Source organism: Tupaia chinensis, unplaced genomic scaffold (genome assembly GCF_000334495.1).
Source record: "Tupaia chinensis unplaced genomic scaffold, TupChi_1.0 Scaffold000235_1, whole genome shotgun sequence".
Classification (NCBI taxonomy): Eukaryota; Metazoa; Chordata; class Mammalia; order Scandentia; family Tupaiidae; genus Tupaia; species Tupaia belangeri.
The window spans coordinates 1,093,562-1,113,868 of NW_006159713.1; the positions used below are offsets into that span (position 1 = coordinate 1,093,562).

The following is a 20,307-nucleotide window of genomic DNA, read 5'->3' on the forward strand; positions in this document are numbered from 1 at the left end:
CAGGAACACCTACAGAGCGTATATACACTTTGCTCTCTTCTATCTTCCCAGCTCCCACTGTTTTGCAAATAGTATGTGCTTTATAAATATGTATTTGATAAAGGCAGATATTCCAGATTTCCCTTCTTAATTATGCTCTGCTCTTACAACGGTAATTTATACTTTTATTGTGACCTTTCTCTACCGGTTTCCATTTCTGTCTGTACAATGAAACTATGAGATGCTGTAAAACAGGAACTATCTTGTTTCTATTATGGTATTTATGCTTAAAGCATAACAGGATTTGATAAATGTTAAATAAAATAATATGAACTGTTGAGTGAGCAAATACCTTTGTGTCACTTTGCAGCAAAGCACGTTGTGGTAAGACTGTTGTGATGGCTGTATGTAGCAGGGCCTGAGCGGTGACTTCAGAAATGTGCCTCCATTGGGGCATTGCTCAGCCGTATACAGTTGGAGACTGGGCCAAAGCAGTTTACCCATTAGTCTTGGGATGACTGCCAAGTTGCAAGCATTTCACAACAAAAATTAATATGACTGGGTACAAATTGCTGTGGAGTACAAAAGAGAAAGTGTTACCAGCAAAATCTATTAACATCCAGATTAGAAATATACTCTCCTGAAATTAGAGTGCCCTAACGCTTTTAAGCGAAGGGCATTTCTCAAGGCACTTGAAGATTTTTAATTTTGCTTCACTCTCTCTACCGAAGGTTGAGTTCCACTGGGCTTCATTTAAGTGAGCCTCCAGTAAATTGGTATCTTATTCATTTGACACTGTATCTGACTTCTCTGTATGATGAAATCTTTTCAGAAGCATGTGGAAAGGATTCTTGAGATGTGAGGGAAATATAATGGTTTAAAATAGGCAGAAAATAAAGCCTAATCCCCAGAGAGCCTAGCATTCCACCACGTTCAGTCATTGATAAGAGCTTGGCATGTTGGCACTTTATATCTAAAATACCTTCCCCAAATACTTATTAAACTGTATAATTGTCATTTAAGTCACAGAATCATTTGTAGATCTCAAGAAATATAGTATGTGACCAGACAACTACTAGTATACTTCCATGACTGTATACTCTCTGGAAAACTTTAATGAGATTAAACGAAAAAAATTTCTACTGACATATTTGAAAGTCTGCCAACAGCTGCTGCAAATTATTGTGTGATATCTGATGCTGTACATGTACCTGTCCAAAATGGAAAGAGAACTTATTTGTTTGACAGGATGAATTAATATTAAATTATTTAACATTCAGTTTTTTTTTTTCCCAAAGTTACCTGCTCTTTTCTTAAAAGGAAAATTTAATAAACAGTACATAGTACCTTTATGTGTCAGGTACCCTAATTACTTCATAAATAATAAAAAGGGGCATTTAGGTTGAACATTTTTCTCTCACATTTTCTTTGAGATAGTGGCAAAATTAGTCAGTTATTAATATTTGTTTTTATTGTGGTAAAATAAAAATTTCCTAGAGCATTGAGCAATAAGTCCAAGTCAGATTTAAATACTATCCAGAAGGTCTATTGAAGATTTTTTGGTGACTGAGGTAATCCAAAAGAATATTCTAGAAAATATAAGAAATGTCATGAAAATTAAATTTTTTTGAGTGGAACAGTTTTTCCCTGATTTTTCTGATTAAAGGATTATTTTACATTTATTTTGGAAAATTTGAAAATAATAGAACTGTCTAGAGAAGAAAATGAAAGTTATGCCATGTACACTTCTCAGAGATAACCACCATAAACTTAAAAAAAAAAAATTTGCAGTAGGGTATGTGTATTCACTGGAGGGAGACCAGTGGAGTGGATGGGGGGGAGAAAGAAAGCAAGAAATTATCCTCCAGCAGGGATGGCCATGCTGCAATCCCTTTTCTTCCATTCTCCTTTCAGGATTTTGGGCACACATGCACATGTGCCTGGCGTGCTTTCCACGTCATTGGGTTCAGGACTTGAACCTCGTAGTAAACCACGTGGGATCCAGAAGGTCTAGAATCAGTTACTTTAACCACCATGCTACTGGCTGGCCCAACCATCATCCACTTTTTTTTTTTTTTTTTTTGAGAGGTTTTCGCTATAGGGTGCGTATGCTCGCCAGACAGACAGAGAGAGACAGAAAGTGAGAAATCACCCGCCAAGGGGGATGGTCACGCCGCAATCACTTCTCCATTCTCCTCTCTGGATCTTGGGCACACACGCACATGCGCCCGGCGTGAGTTTTAAACCACCGGGTCCGGGACGCGAACTGCGGTCGACTACGTGGGAGTCCAGCGACATAGCCATTACGCTAACTGCTGGTTCCCAACCATCATAAACTTTTGACTGTATTTTTCTTCAGGCCCTTTTTACAGTGAGTATTTAAAACACACACACACACACACACACAGACACACACACACACACACACATTTTTTCCTATTTTAATTTTGCCAGAGAACATGATTGCATGACAGAGAAAAGGGTTGGGGGGTGAGAAAACACCTCCCCTTCCCTCACCATAGGAAATGATCACATCATAATCACTTCTCCATTTCTCTCTATTTTGGGGATTTTGGACACATATGCATCTATGTTCGGTATGATTTTCAAGCCACTGGGCCTGGGATTTAAAGCACAAAGTCAGCCACATGGAATCCAGCTTTCTTAACCATCAAGCCACCAACTGACTCACACTTTTTTCTTCTTATGAAAAATAAATCTTCTTATGTAACCATCTTGTTACTAGTTTCTTGTATGACCATAATTTGTTACTTATTATTTTCATAAAATCGTATCAAAATTCTAGTTTTTTTACTTTAATATTCCATCATGTGTTCGCACAAGTTCTTCTTCTAATCTTCTATTGGGCTTTTTGGTAGTTCTCGGTTTTTAGGTATAAATAACAGTATAAATATCCTTATAATCTTGGTGTATTTATATGATTTCCTTATAAAAAATTCTTAGAAAGAGAATAACTTATGGAAAAGATATAAACATAGTCAGGTTCTGACAGATCTTGTCCAATTGGCCTTAAGTAGGGTATGTAATTTGCATTTCTAGTTGCATGTGACCAGAATATTTAATTTTATCCTCATCAACAGTGAATATTACTGTTAAAAAATTCCCTTTTTGCAAATTTGATAGGCAAGGACTAAACTAAGTATAATTACATTAATTTGTATTTTTTCTGACTTTAGTGTAGTTAATATTTTTTTTCTGTATATTAAGAAGCTTTTTATTTTTCGGTTAGGTTTTGCCATAGGGCACATGCTCTTACCGGAGAGAGGCAGAGAGAGAAAGGGTAAGTGAAAGATTACCCCTCCTCCACCCGAGGAGGGATGACCATGCAGTTCTTTCTCCTCCATTCTCCTCTTAGGATTTTGGGCACTCATACACATGTACCTGGCATGACTTTCAAGCCTGTGGGTTGGGGACTTGAACCATGGTTGACGATGTGGGGGTCAAGCACCTTCACCACCATACTACCTGCTGGCCCCTTAAGAGGCTTTTCAATTTTATTTTCAACTTACTATAGGGCACATGTATTCAACATAGAGAGAGAGAAGAGAGAGAGGAAAAGTGAATAAGCACCTCCTAGTGCAATGGCCACACCACAATCTGCTCTTCTCCATTTTTTCTTTTTCTGGATTTTGAGCCTGGCATATACACATGCCTGGAAAATATTTAAGCCAGTGGATCTGACACTCACACTGCACCTTTGGCCATGTGAATTCTAGCTGCCTTAACCACCATCACACTAACTGGCCCAAGAAACTTCTTATTAATTTATGGATAAATTCTTCTATTGAGATATATGTGTGTATGTATGCACAGTTTTATACATATATATTTAAATTTATAGTGGCTATATATTAACAGTGTGAAGTTCATTTCTGCCATACAGATTGCAAGAATTTTTTTTCCCAATTAATATTCGCCTTTTAAGTTTGTTGGATTCTTTTTTGGTACCAGCAGTTAGCATAATGGCTATGTCACTGGACTCCCATGTAGTTGACTTTGGTTCGAGTCCCGGACCCGGTGACTTAAACTCATGCCGGGCGTGTGTGCATACGTGCCCAAGATCCTAAGAGGAGAATGGAGAAGGGATTGCAGTGTGTCCATCTCCCCTGGAGGGTGATTTCTCACTTTCTATCTCTCTGCCTCTGTCTTTCTGGCGAGTGCATGCACCCTATAGCAAAAACATCTCTAAAAAAAAGTTTGTTTGATTCTTTTTTTATTCAAAAAAATTTAAAGTTTCATACATTCAAATATATCAAACTTCTTTTTTAAAAGTTTATTGATCAGGACCAGCAGATGGTGTAGTGCTTATGTCGCTGAACTTCCACATGGTTGACTATGGCTTGAGTGCAGACCCAATGGCTTGAAACTCATGCTGGGTGCTCTTGTGTCTGTGTGTGTGCCAGAATCCCAGAGGAGGATGGAGGAGAAGGGATTGTGGTGTGACCATCCCTCCTGGAGAGTGATTTCTCACTTTCTGTCTCTCTCTGTTTCGCTGGTGAGCACACGTGCTATAGGTAGCAAAAATATCTCTTAAAAAAAGTTTATTGATCAGCTGGATGTATGTCTAATTTACATGCCATAAAGTGCACATTTTAAAGTTGTACAATTCCATGCTTTTTGGTAAATTTACAGAACTGTGCAATCATTGTCACAGTAATTTTAAAACATTTTTAGCACCCCGCAAAGATCATTCATGTCTTTGCCTTCATTCTTCTTTCCTACTCCCAGTGCAGACATCAATAATTTGCTTCCTATCAGTCTTAAAGATTTTGTTCTTAGAAAGGAGTCTTGAGTAGTTACATTGAGCCAAGCTCTGGGGAAATGATAAAGAATAAAACTGCTTCTGCCTCCTTCTAAGTAAGGGCTTACATTCTTAGAGGAGTAGTAAACAAGTAATAGTTCAAATATATATGTAGTTACAAATCGATCAGTGATAAGTAGTAAAGTATGTAGTAGTGTGTGAGAAATTTTAACAGAGGACACCTCCAATTGTTATTTGGGGTAGAGATTAAGGAAAGATTTCCTTGAGAAAGTGACACTTCTAGAACATAAACTAGAGGATGGGAAGGACCAGCCAGCTGTTGAGTTTGGGGGAAGAGCTGGCCCTCAAGGGGATGCTAAATTGCTGGACCCTTTTTGCTTTGGGATACTTGCACTTGCCAGAAAGAGAGATAGAGAGAAAGTGAGAAATCATCCCCTGGGGGTGATGGCCACACTGTAATCCTGTCCCTTTTCCTCCAGTCTTCTCTTGGGATTTTGGGCACCCATGCACACATTCTACTGGTGGGTTCGGGACTTGGACCACAGAGTTGGTTGTGTGGGATCCAGTGCCTTAACCTCCATGCCACCTGCTAGCCCCTATAATGCTGCTTTTAACAGCAGGGTGATATTTTAATGTCATGTGTGATAATCATTCATATGACCATATGGGATTCCCAGGTCCTTAGGGTTATAATTTCTCTGTGTTAAATATGTCTTATATAGCCTTGGAGTATATTTAATAAAAACAGCAAGAGCTGGTGATGTGTGCTCAAGCATGCATGTGTGTTATGTTATTTCTAGTATTCTTCCTCTTTCTTAGTCCCAGAGGGAGTGTGTTCAGAAAAAAAGTGCTTGGGAATGATCCTATTTTTCTTTAACATTTTATACTAAAGACCATTCAAAGATTACTGCAGTTAAGAAAGTATAGAGAAATTTCTTTCTTAATCACTGTTGGTAGTAAGATGTGCTTTGAGGCCTTGGGGACTTGTACAGAGAAAACCAGTTTAATGATTAAATTAGAGTTACTGCTTATGGCTTTGCAATGTTCAATCTCTGCTTATGAGGTTGTGTTGCTCTCTTCATGAGCTCTGTACATAAATACAACACAATATTACTGTTTCTGTTTTCCAGCTGAGATAGATAAATGAAATCAAGAAACTATAAATCCTAAATGGATCTCTGAGAGTCTCAATGACAGCTCATAGTGGTATATGCCACACGACTCTTTGTCACTTTAAATTCTTGATCACACACCTCAGATCGGCACCCTGAGATGCAGGGCAGTCTTCCCATTGCCTACCTAGTAAAGTCATTTTCTTACTTTCAGACTTGACTGATTCATTTTTCTGTGTACCTCCTTATACTTCCTGCATACTTTCTATTTTCTACACTTACATCAGTCAGAATAAGTTAGACTGTGCTGTGATAACAAACAACCCTTAAATCTCTGTGGCTTCGCAAAACAATATTTCTTGTTCATTTTACATATCATTTGTGGGTTGGCAGAGAGTCACTACCCATTAAAGTAACTCAGGGTCCCAAGCAGCCACCAGCTGGTTACTGTGCCAAAGGGAAGAAGAGTATTCTGGAGGATCTTGCACTGGCAATGAAATGCTCCAGGCTGAAAGTGACAGCCATCATTTCTCACTGGACAGAAGTAATCATATGTTTCATCCATCATGAGGGGGCCGGGAAGTGTAATCCTATTTTAGGCCCAAAAAGCAGGGTGGTGGGAGAGGAGTCCAGAACTATTTGACAAATAGTTCTAATGACTTAGCTAGGGATTCTTCGCTAACGATTCACTTTATGCCTCCCTGAGAAAATTGAAATACCCTTTCCAACCACTTAAAAAGAAAAGAAAAAAAGAAAACAACCCAACAACCCCCTAAAACAAATAAAACAAATTTCTCAGAACAAAAACATACTTAAAGTTACTCACCTGCCTATTATCAGATTTACCAGCTTAACTGAATTTACATTGTGCTTCCATCCTTTCAATACAGAAAATATCTTTTCTCTTATTTAAATGTTTTTGATTGAATACTCATATTGGTCAGTAACAAACTTTGAGTTGTATCCTACTTAATATGTAACACTGGCTCTCTGGGGAAAAAAAATCAGCCTTAATTTTAGTGTTTCTGATTTCTGTAATATGAATTCTTTTTTTTAAATTTTTTTAAAATTAAAATTTTTTTTTTTTTAATTTTGGAGAGGTTTTTGCTATAGGGCTCGCCAGACAGACAGAGAGAGACAGAGAGACAGAAAGCGAGAAATCACCCCACAGGGTGGATGGCCACACCACAATCCCTTCTCCTCCATTCTCCTCTCGGGATCTTGGGCATGCAAGCACACGTGCCTGGTGTGAGTTTTAAGTGACCCAGTCCAGGACGCGAACCGCAGTCGACTATGTGGGAGTCCAGCGACATAACCATTACATTCACTTTTGCTGGTCCCTGTAATATGAATTCTTTCACCATGGCCAGTTTTAACCTGCCAATGTATTGGTACTGGATCGGCAGATGGAAAGAGATCTACATAATAGGCTGTCATGAGTAGGTGTGAAGAGGCTTCAGCACACCAGTGGCAATTTTATATAAAACACACATGAATACACAGATATAATAGATATGTCTATTCTACGATACTGCTTCTATTAGGCATATGTATGCGAATATATGTGCATATGAGGGGTCTTTAAAAAGTTCATGGACAATGCATATTATGAAAAAGTTACACATGGATTTCAAATTTTTCTGCACCAAAATAGACCTGTATTTTAATTCCATTTTTACACAACCTTTTTGAATTTCCTTTATATGTGCATACCTATTTTAATAAAACTTTCCATTTCTTTCTTTTTAGGTTAAAATGAAATAAAGCAGTTCTACCATTCCTTCCCCTCTCCCCCAGCTCTAATGGATTTCCATACAAATCTTTCAGTATTTCACTTGGAAGACTACTGCTCTAGACACTCAAGGACTTTGCTCCCAGAGTTATTCATTCTCTTGTCTGAATTTTCCATTTCTATCTATTGTATTATTTCCATGAGTGTACTGACAGACTCAAGTGTATGATAGTGTTCTCTGTCATTAAAGATTATTCTTGGAGCCAGCAGGTGGCATGGTGGTTAAGGTACTGGACTTTCTTCTGGCCAATCACAGTTCAAATCACAGGCCTGGTGGCTTGCTTTCTCTCTCTCTCTTTCTGTCTTCTTTGGTGATTGCATGTGCCCTACAGCAAATTAAAACAATAATAATAATTTTGGAGAGGTTTTTGCTATAGGGCTCGCCAGACAGACAGAGAGAGACAGAGAGACAGAAAGCGAGAAATCACCCCACAGGGTGGATGGCCACACCACAATCCCTTCTCCTCCATTCTCCTCTCGGGATCTTGGGCATGCAAGCACACGTGCCTGGTGTGAGTTTTAAGTGACCCAGTCCAGGACGCGAACCGCAGTCGACTATGTGGGAGTCCAGCGACATAACCATTACATTAACTTTTGCTGGTCCCTGTAATATGAATTCTTTCACCATGGCCAGTTTTAACCTGCCAATGTATTGGTACTGGATCGGCAGATGGAAAGAGATCTACATAATAGGCTGTCATGAGTAGGTGTGAAGAGGCTTCAGCACACCAGTGGCAATTTTATATAAAACACACATGAATACACAGATATAATAGATATGTCTATTCTACGATACTGCTTCTATTAGGCATATGTATGCGAATATATGTGCATATGAGGGGTCTTTAAAAAGTTCATGGACAATGCATATTATGAAAAAGTTACACATGGATTTCAAATTTTTCTGCACCAAAATAGACCTGTATTTTAATTCCATTTTTACACAACCTTTTTGAATTTCCTTTATATGTGCATACCTATTTTAATAAAACTTTCCATTTCTTTCTTTTTAGGTTAAAATGAAATAAAGCAGTTCTACCATTCCTTCCCCTCTCCCCCAGCTCTAATGGATTTCCATACAAATCTTTCAGTATTTCACTTGGAAGACTACTGCTCTAGACACTCAAGGACTTTGCTCCCAGAGTTATTCATTCTCTTGTCTGAATTTTCCATTTCTATCTATTGTATTATTTCCATGAGTGTACTGACAGACTCAAGTGTATGATAGTGTTCTCTGTCATTAAAGATTATTCTTGGAGCCAGCAGGTGGCATGGTGGTTAAGGTACTGGACTTTCTTCTGGCCAATCACAGTTCAAATCACAGGCCTGGTGGCTTGCTTTCTCTCTCTCTCTTTCTGTCTTCTTTGGTGATTGCATGTGCCCTACAGCAAATTAAAACAATAATAATAAATAAAATTTAAAAAACACTACATCAGTAATCCTATTAATTAGAAGAAAGATTGCTCATTGATGTAATATTCCTCTTTATCAATATCTCCATTTTTTAACTCTCCTTCACTGCCAAACTACTCAGAGAGACACGTGTACATGCCATTGTACTTCCTTCTCTTTTATTTTATCTCTACTCTAATCTCTGACTTCCATCCCCACCACTCTGCTCAAATTGCTCTTGTCATTGTCATCTATGATCATCTTACTTGACCTTTCAGTGGTAGTTGACATAGTTAGTTAACTACTCCATACTCTTGCAATGCTCTTCTTTTTTGTCTTTTACATTAATATACTCTGCTGTATTTCTACTTGATCTCTTTTGAGGAGCCGCCTTCTGCAATTTGGGAATTAGCTTCCGTCCCCTTTCTGTATTTTTCTTGTTTTACCTGGTGATTTAATTTATTTCTAGGTCTTTAAAAGCCAGCTATGTGTTGACAGCTCCCACAGAGTTCCCTAGTCCCATTTTTTCGCCTGAGCTCCAGATGTTTACATTCAGTTGCCCCTGGCTGTTTCTACCTGGAAATTTCTTAGGTAGCTTAGTGGCTACAGCTGCACAGTGGGACTCTTCATTTTTTCCTACTCTTTTCCTGTTTTGTCCCATGTGTCCTAGTTCACAAAAAGTAAATTGTTTACTAAGTTTTTCAACCCAGAAATCTGGAGGTCATCTTTAATTTATTTCTTCATTTCTCACATCTAATCCATGAGCATGTCTTTTTGATCTACCTAAGCTAATAGGTATTTTATCTGCTTATTTATTTACTTATTTATTTATTTTTGAGTAATTTTTGCTATAGGGCGCTTGTGCTCGCCAGAAAGAGAGAGACAGAGAGACAGAAAGCGAGAAATCACCCCCCAGGGGGGATGGTCATGCTGCAATCCCTTCTCCTCCATTCTCCTCTCGGAATCTTGGGCATGTACGCACATGCGCCTGGTGTGAGTTTAAGCCACCGGGTCCGGGACTCGAACCGCGGTTGACTACCTGGTAGTTCGGCGACGTAGTCATTAGACCAACTACTGGTCCCTTATCTACTTATTTATCTCTGTCTCTAAGGCAAATTATCATTACTTTTCTCCTGGATGATTAAAGTAACATCTGATGGGGTTTTTCATGTTCCTATTTGTCTCTTTCCAATCCTTGACCTGTATCACAAGTAAGAGTGATTTTTATAAAAGGTAAATCAAGATATTTTCTTCTTGAAATCCTGCCATGTACTTGGTGTCAATTCCAGATTTCTTACTGTGACCTCCAAGGTTCTATGTGATATGGCCTCTGTCTTTCTCATTATCCTATCATATATCACTCTGCTTTTGTCATTGTGCTATAGTAACTCTGGCCTTTTTTTGTCCTAAGAAAAGGCTGGTCTCTTTCTCAGTGCCTTTGCATTTTTGATCTCTCTTCCCGGAAAGCTCTTTCGCTAGCTTGTCACATGGCTGGTACCCTTTTCTCCGGAAGATCTGACCTGAAATACTATCTCAGTAGAGAGTCCTTCCTACTCTAATGACAGATTTCCTACTGGCTTGTTTCTGTCTTAATACTTAGGAAAATCTGTGATTTACTTTTCTCTGTGTGGTTTGGTAGAAAGCTCTGTGAGGTTGGAAATCTGGCATTTGGGAGGGGCTCAGGAAACATAGGTTGAATGAAAATATGGAAGAATAAATGGTCTTGTCCTGTTCATCATGTAAGGTGATAACTGAATAAAGATATAAAAGGAAGGTATGTAAAAATTGTGGTGTGGCACAATATTAAGATGGCAGGTTAATATGTTGGTTATGTCTGGTTTCTTTGTTTAGGAGTTGGCCTAAAACTAGAGGGGATGAATCAGGTTCAGCTCCATAGGGGAATATGAAAAAGTCAAATGCTTGGTTAAAAAAAGTTGCATCGTACAGAATCAAGGAACTCTGTCCTTTCACCAGTTCATATGTCAAATCCTAAAGAGCTGCAGTGGTGACCAAAAAGCTAATGCAGTCCTGAACTGTGTCAATAAACCCATATATTATTACTTAGTTGGAAGAGGGAATTATAATACTCTCTTCTCTTTCGGTGACATCAGTAAAATTATTTCAGCTTTTTAGAACTACAAGAAATACCTCACTTAGGGGGCCAGCATATGGCGTGGTTGATAAAGGCACTGAAATCCCACATGGCCAACCGTGGTTCGAGTCCTGGACCTGGCAGCTTGCTTTCTCACTTTTCCTTTCTCTCTCTCTGTCTCTGTCAGGTCAAATGAAAATAATAATAATAATAATAATAATAGCAAATGGAATTAAATAAGTAAATAATTCTTAAAAAAAAGATACACCTCATTCATCCATCCATCTGCTCATATATGAATTTAACATTACTGAGTACATTCTGGGCACTAATATTATATACTCATGAATACAATTGTCATACTCTTGTGTTTATGGACCTTATGTCTGACTTCCAAAGAGAAATGAGTCATCTCAGCGAATTGAAGCAGAAGCTGTTTTGTCATTTATTGAGAGGTAGTACAATCTAGTACTTAAGAACTCATGCTTTGTAGCTCGTTGGAGTCTAGAGGGTGGTGGCTTCAAATTCCAGCTCTGCTATTTACCAGCTGTGTAACTTTGAACACATGTTTTGTTGTTTTTGTTATTATTATATTTAATTTTTTTATAAAGCAAAAATTATAGAACTTTTTTTAAAGAGGATTTCACATTCTTTTGTCTGTTAAATGTTTCTAACTTTTGCCCTTCTCACCCCCCATCCTACTCTCCTCCCTTAAAGAGTCTGTTATCTACACTTATCCTCTCTATCATATCTTCAGATCTTTTCATCTTTTGCCATAGAGTGCAGACATTCTATACAAATTGAGTGGGTGTGTATCTTTCAAACTCTGGCTCACGTCACTTAACATTATCCCTTCTATATGTGTCTACTTTGAATTAAATGACAGGATCTCATTGCTTCTCTGCTTGAATAATATTTCATAGTATATATGTACCAGTTTTTCAACACAGTCATCAGTTTTGGGACAATTAGGTTGATTCCATGTCTTAGCAATTGTGAATAATGTTGACTAAATATGGATGCGCAGGTGTCTTTCTGATTACTTTCCTGTCCTTTGGATAATTACCAAGAAGTGGGATTATTGAGTCATATGGTAGTCCTATTTGAAGGTTTTTGAGGAATGTCCATATTATTTCCCACAGAGGTTATACTAATTCCATTCCCACCAGCAGTATCAGAGGGTTCCCTTTTTACTGTAGCTTTACCAGCCCTTGTCCTTTTTTTTTTTTTAATTCTAGCCATGTTTTGTTTTGTGTTTAGAGGTTTTTACCTTAGGGCAGGTGGCCTTGCTGGAGAGAGAGAGAGAGACAGAGACAGTGAGAGTTAAAGTGAGAAATCACCCCCAAAGAGGATGACCACACCACAGTCCTTTCTCCTCCCTTCTTCTCCTGGTATCTTAGGCCTGCTTGCATACGCAACCAGCATGATTATCAAGCCACTGGATCTGGGACTCAAACCACGGTCTGCCATATGGGAGTCCAATGATGTAACTGCTACACCATCTGCTCTCTCCAGTCCTAGACATTCTAACTGGGGTTAAATGATATCTCATTGTGGTTTTAACTTGCATTTCCCTTATGACAAATGACTTTGAACATTTTTTTTTCATATGCTTTTTGTCCATTTAAAAATCTTCCTTGGAGTGTTGTCTATTCAGTTCATTTGCCCATTTCTTAATTGGATTACTCATTTTTTAAATAGATGAGCTGCTTGAGTTTCTTATATATTTTGGTTGTCAATCCCTTCTCTGAGGGATAATTTGTAAATATTTTCTCCCATTCTGAGGGTTGTCTTTTCACTCTAATTGTTGTTTCCTTTGTTGTAAAGAAGCTTTTTAGCTTTATGTAATCCCACTTGTCTACTTTTGGGATTATTGCCTGTCCTTTAGGTGTCTTATTTAAGACATCTTTGCCTACTCCAGTGTCTTCAAGAATTTCCTCTAGGTTTTCTACCAGTAGATGTATAGTTTGAGGCTTTATATTCAAATCTTTGATCTATTTGTGTTGATTTTTGTTAATGGTTTCTGCAAATGGACATCTAGTTCTTCCCAAATCTCTCTCTGCTTTAGTAGTCACTTGTATAAACTGGAGATAATAAAAGTATGCCTAAAATTGTAAAAACTGAGATAATATGTGTATAACTCATCTAGAATAATATCTAGCACATAGTAAACATTAAATAAATCAATGATAAGCATTTAACTAATAAAATGGTGTTTTCTGGAGGACCAAAGGACTGAAAGAGAGATTGAGGATGGAGAAAATGGTCTCAGAGGAAGCCTGGGTGATTGAGCTCAATTTATTTTTATTATTTTGTCATATTAAACTTATTAATAGGTTTAAAATTTGAAATTCAACTTGAAAAATCATGTCTGAAAAGTTTTAAACGTTGTCTTATTTAATCTTTTATTTTAGGTTAGAGAAAGATTAATTCTGTTTAGAAATGCCATCTGGTATCTCCCTCTACTTCCCCAAAGCTTATAAAGAAGCAAACCTTTAGAAATAATAAAATTATAGCTATCCATAAACATATTTTTGCTTTGGTTTTGTTTTAGTGGCAGCTGAAATATCCTAAACTAATTCTCCGAGAAGCCGGCAGCATATCTGAGGAGCTCCATAAAGAGGTTCAAGAAGCCTTTCTTACACTGCACAAGCATGGCTGCTTATTTCGGGACCTGGTTAGGATCCAAGGCAAAGATGTACTCACTCCGGTATCTCGCATCCTCATTGGTGATCCAGGCTGCACATACAAGTACCTGAACACCAGGCTCTTTACGGTACCCTGGCCGGTGAAGGGTTCTAACATCAAATACACTGAAGCTGAAATAGCTGCTGCTTGTCAAACCTTCCTAAAGCTCAATGATTACCTGCAGGTAGAAACCATCCAGGCTTTGGAAGAACTCGCTTCCAAAGAGAAGGCTAATGAGGATGCTGTGCCAGTGTGTATGTCTGCAGATTTCCCCAGGGTTGGCATGGGGTCATCCTATGATGGACAAGATGAAGTGGACATTAAGAGCAGAGCAGCATACAACGTAACTTTGCTGAATTTCATGGATCCTCAGAAAATGCCATACCTAAAAGAGGAACCTTATTTTGGCATGGGAAAAATGGCAGTGAGCTGGCATCATGATGAAAATCTGGTGGAAAGGTCTGCGGTGGCGGTGTACAATTATAGCTGTGACGAAGGTACAGTCTGCTCTGGGGAAAAGCAGTTCTGAGTGTAATAAGACCAAAGTTCTTTAGACTCTGGAGATACACATGCATGCATGCATGCTTGAACATGTGTACGTGTGCATGCACTGATAGGTATGTGTGTCTATGTTGTCTGTGGTGTGTGTCCTCTTTAGGCTTGTCTCACCCATATGTCTGTGGAATATACCTCTTTCTCATCTAGCTATGCTATCTGGCTCATTGTTATACTGTACTCAGAATATTCTTTATGTGTAAGCTTTACTGTCATTTTTTCTTTCCCAGGCCCAGGGGAGCTGCATCTTAGTGTCATCCAGCCAATTGCCTTTTTCTAAAGCTCAGAGTCAGTTGTACCGTTGCTATAATTACCTTGCTGATAAAGGACTGGGAAAACAAAAATCTGTCAAATCTTTCCAGGTTCCCACAGGTGCACATTTCAATCTTGCCAAAATATTTTATTATGCCTGACATCACTATCTTGATGGGCGTGAGTTGTCAAATATGGACTTGTTCTTGGTTTTATATAGTTTTTACTGCTGTCCTTTCTTGCCAGAAGCAGTTGAGGTGGGTTTTGTAATCAGACTGTTCTCTTTTTCCAGGAAACCTTCTAGCCTCCAATGCAGTTCTGCAGTTTTAGATGTCACAGGCTTGCTGTGGTGAACTTGTTCTTAACATTCTGAAATCCAGGCCCCCTAGAACCAAGATCATAGGCTATGTTTTAGGGAACTCTGCAAATTTTCCTTCTCTGTTATTCAGTTTCTGTGTGTTTAGGGTCTTCATTATGGGCAGGATTCCTAAAATGCTATTTTGACATAATGAGGATAAGATGATCATTGCTGACTTTCTTTGCCTGATTTTTAAATGAAGGAATACAAGACATAGTATTATCTATTTGACAATAAACAGAAGACATAATATTAGCTTTTCTATTTTATTGATGGATGTTTGGAAAATTAAAGTTCTAGATATCCTATCTTTGAATGAAACTGGAACTTTTAAGGGTGTTTTCTGACAACTCTAGTGTTTTAATTGGATTTTGTTATTGTTATTAATTTTTGTTTACTAAAATGAATTTGAGAAAGGGGATATAAGAAAAGAAAGCAACTCACGGTACTCTTTACATTTCTTACAATTTCCAATCTCAAAACTTTCTCCAGCATAACTAATATTTTTTCTGACTTTACCTTTTATCTTCTGTCTCGAACAAGGAACCAGTTTAGCGGTTGGAAATTTCATCAGTTTTTCTGGCATCTCAAATAATGATGCTGACCTAAGAAAATCGCTTGAAGGGATTCCATGCTGTCCTAATGGAAAGAACAGAGATCCTCAGATCTTTAATTAGGCTTTGCCAGGGATTTAAGAACTATCACATCCAAGAACTCTGATGTGAAGGAACAATGGAGTTTGTTAATTTCTTTCTTTAAGAGGCAACTCTTGAAACTGAAGCAGTGGTATGTGATAGCACCAACAGCTACAAAGATTTCTTTGTGCTCTCACTGACTCTCAGCCCTATAGTTCAATAGTCCTATTGTACTCCCTTGTGTGGGTGATCAAGTAGTTTTTGAAACCTAGAATATCTTTTAGAAAGGAATTAAAAATTTTAATTAATAGTTTCTTTGGTAAGGAGTAGTCAGGACTGATAAAGTATATAAATATAAATTATATATAAATATAGAAATATGTATACTTACAGTTATCACCAAGAACAGGGAAGAACAGAATTGAAATCTATAAAAACAATATAATTTCCTTTCTTCTCTTTACCTTTGGGATTACTAGAACTTTGTCTAGTAATTCTGGAGGCTGTTAGTGAGCACCTGCTATGTACCAGACCTGTTGTTTTATATTACTAACTCATTTTATCTTCTTCACAGCAATCCAGTGAACAGACTAGTAACAAAGTACTAATGCTTTCCTCATTTCCCAGATGAGGAAACTGAGAGAGATGGATGATTGACTTGCTCTTGGCCATACTGCTATATTAGCAGAGATAGGAGGTGAACCCAGGCAGTCTGCCTTTAGAACCTTAACACCTAAGACTATATGTCTTTTGACTAGGTATTTTCCATCCTAGCAGTGTAGCTGCATTGGGAATTTGTTTTTTTTTAAATGTCAACCTTCTGGAAAGGTAAAGGGAATATTCTACTTGCTTTTCCGTGCAAGTCTTGTCTTTCTCCCGCTAACCTCATTTCTCCCCAGTATCCACTTTAATGTTGCTAGCGCATACTCTTAGATGATTGGAATATGTTAGATTAGTTTTTTCTATGAAATGGAATCTTTCTCTAGGTATCTAGCTCTGTGTAGTTTGGGGTCAGATAGTGTACAAAGTATGTGCCTAGAAATTACCGAGTAGGTATATTTTTTTCAAATGATTTCTTCCAAGTGACAAGTGATATGTATAGTTCTCTGGTCTCCTTATAGTCTCCCCAGAACTATTGTAAGGGTGGACTTGAAGAAAGACATTTGGGTTAAAGTCATGGTCAGGTTTGGGAAGGGTTTACGGGAGATCCAGCAGAGTGAAATGAGAACTTTAGGAAACTGCTCTGTTTTCTGTGTCCTTGAACATATTTGTTGAGCAATTGCTAAGCTATGTTTAACTAGCTGATCTAGACACCATGGAGACTCTAAAGGTAAATCAGTGCCTTCCTTTCCTTGAGAGAATAGGTGAGTTAAAGTGTGCCCTTTTGATTATAATTATGAAATGATGAGGGACCAGCAGGTGGCGTGGTGGTTAAGGTTGTTGGACTCCCACATGGCTGACCATGGTTCAAGCCCGGACCTGAAGGCTTGCTTTCTCGCCACCCTCTCCACCCTGCCCTGGTCAAATTAAAATAAATAAAATAAAATAAAATAAAATAATTCTTCAAAAAATTAATTATGAAATGATGAAACATAAGATCTGGAAGACATTTTTGAAACCACCTAATTCTAGCCTCTCATTTACAGATGAAAACACTTAGGGAGGTGGTTTGACCAAGATCACACAGTTACTTAGTGACAAGAGCAAGGATATAAGTTGGAGAGTGTTGCTTGCCATTGAAGAAGTTCAAGTAAGATGCATTGGTAGTTCAGATACAGACATGACAGCTTTCTGCTGATATTAAATTCAATTGAGGCTTAAGATATTTTAGGACTTTGCTCTCAATACCTTTTCTCAGGGAAATCTTCTTGTAGATTCATAATGAGCCAATCATTTCTCTTTGGTTTATTTTCATGAGTAGAGGTCATTGAGTAATTTGTATAGGATATGTGTAATTATATATTAAATTCATTGGCTTTCATAGGCAGTTCTAGTTAATAGATATCTCCAGTAAGAAGATTGAAATGGTACAATTTTTAATCAGGAATGGCTTCAGGGAACCATATGTAAATAGCCAGAGTATTTGATTTTCCTATTCCAGCTTTGCTGGCAATTGCTTGTTACTCCCAGCTATAAAAAAATGAACTTTAGCAGGGAAAGCATTAAAAATCCATTGTTTAATATGGTCCAACACTTTGTTCTTTGACTAGAACACCTTCAGAAATATCACATAGGTAAGAACTGTTGGTTAGCATGTTTGTTTCATTGTTTAGAAGGCATACTTCTCTGACATTATCATTATAGGAGGAGCAGTCTTAAAATTTTTAACTAGTGCCAAGTATTTGAGGTTCTTGACATTGTTTTCCAGGTTTCCATACAGAGCAAAGGAGACTCACAAAAGGAAGAGAGCCAATCCATGTTTTCTGTTGAATATGTGCTAGGCGAGAAAGTAGAGACTTTGCAATAATTTCCTTGGAACTTTAGGATTCCCATTAATTTATTTTATTTCTTTTAATTTCCAGAGGACACATGCACTCACCAGAGATGGTAGACAGACAGAGACAGAGGGAACGAGGGAGAAAACATCTCCAGTGGGGTGTGGTGATATAATTCCTTCTCCTTCATTTCTTCATTTGTTATTGTGGGCATGCATGCCATATGCCTGGCTGCTAAGGCTGGCATTCAAATGTTAGTCAGCCATGTGGGATCCGATTCCCTTAACCAGTAAGCAAAGGGGCCAGTCTCCTTTCCATGTCTTTGATTTTAGAAACGTTGAATCCCCATCAGGATGGAAATTTGTTGACATATTTCTTGAATCTCTTTTTTGAAAATAGTAACTCTATACTCCTTTTAGTTCATTATTTAGACCACGAGAATCTAGATTATAACTTGAAAATTTGGAGCATTCATAACTTTTTAAAATGCTATGAAATTTAATATTTTTCTTCATCTTTCAGTGTTCTTTTCCAAGGTGACAAAACTCATTTGACCTATTTTTGTTTTATTATACCATGCCATGTCTTGTCAGTTCTTTTTGAAGTCACTTATACTGCTCAGTTAAACTCATTTGGTTTTGTTTGTTGCCTCCCTTCAGTTATTTATCCACTTATCATTAAACATTTACTGTTTACCAGGCATATTTTAGGTGCTGAACATTTAACAGTCAACAAAAGAGACAAAAATTCCTGTCCTCATTGAGTTTACATTTTAGCAAGAGGAGGCAGAGATGAAAAAATAGAGTATGTAACAAGGATGGGGAACAGGCTCAAAGTCAGGCAAGACCTCATTGTTTATATGTATGTATGTATGTGTGTTTGTTTGTTTATTTCTTCTGTAAGCAAAAGAGACAGAGAGGAAGAGAGAGAGAAAAAGAGAATATCCCAAATAGGTATTCAAACTGCTATCCATCCCAGCTTCAGTCATCTCCAGTTCATGTGCATGAAGATGCCTGGCATACCCAGACAGATCTCCAAACATGAATCTGGATCCCTCTTATGTGGATCTCACAGTGTTGCGTTTTTACCTCTGGGTCATCATCTGGCTCGCCCCAAGGTCTTACTGGGAAGTTAACATTTGAGCAAAGACGGAAAGAAGAAAGTGAACTACTCAAAAATTTGGTCTTGCCACAATCCCTTTTCTTTGGTTTCTCTGTCTCATCAGGATTCTGAACACACACACACACACACACACACACACACACACACACACACACACACCAGGCTTGTTTTTCAAGCCACTAGAGCTGATATTTGAACTGCAGTGCCCTTGTGGGATCTGCCTCCATATGGATGGCATTTCACCACTGGGCTACCAGACTAGCTCTTTTGCCCATTTTTAAGTTGGATCATATTTTAGTTGTTAAGGTTTACAAGCTGTCAATATATTTGAGATATTAATCCCGTAGCAGATTTCTCAAGTATTTTCTTCATGAATGACTAATTTTTAGATGTATTAATGTAATGAGCAAGTGATAAGTGGACAATTTGGAATGGAATAAACTTTACTGTTTATGACATTAATTGGGGATTTTAATTCTATACTGTTGAATGATATCATTTCTATTGATACTAGTTAGCTCCAGGACCTAAAATAAGTTTCTCAAGTTCTCTGTGACTAGGTTTTCTCATCTGTAAAATAGTAATGCCAACAGTATTCACGTAAGGATCCTGAGGATTAAATACATATCAAATGCTAAGAAATAACAGTATTTTGCACATTACTAGTCCTTCAATACTTGTCAATTATTTTTAATTTTAATTAGAATTATCCCAGGGCTGGAGGCCAGCAGGTGGTGTGGGGGACTCCCACATGGCTGACTGCAATTTGAGTTCCTGGCAGCTTGTTCTCTTACTCTTTTTCCTGTCTCTCTCTGGTGAGTGCACATACCCTATAGCAAATTAAATAATAATAATAAATTAAATAATTCTTAAAAAAAGATTATCCCGGGAACCAGCAGTTAGCGTAATGGCTATGTCGCTGGACTCCCACGTAGTCGACCGCGGTTCGCGTCCCGGACCCGGTGGCTTAAATCTCACGCCGGGCGCGTGTGTGTGCGTGCCCAAGATCCCGGGAGGAGAATGGAGGAGAAGGGATTGCGGCGTGACCATCCCCCCTGGGGGGTGATTTCTCGCTTTCTGTCTCTATGTCTCTCTCTGTCTGTCTGGCGAGC

General features: G+C 38.1%; 1 protein-coding gene across 1 annotated transcript in view; it reads left to right on the plus strand.

Moving 5' to 3' along the window:
* Positions 1–20,307, plus strand: part of FTO (FTO alpha-ketoglutarate dependent dioxygenase) — a 456,284-nt gene that overhangs the window by 130,269 nt on the left and 305,708 nt on the right. Inside the window, exon 3 of the mRNA XM_006148379.3 lies at positions 13,705–14,335. Within this exon, the coding sequence (XP_006148441.1) occupies positions 13,705–14,335 (631 nt within the window). The remainder of the gene's footprint in view (positions 1–13,704; positions 14,336–20,307) is intronic.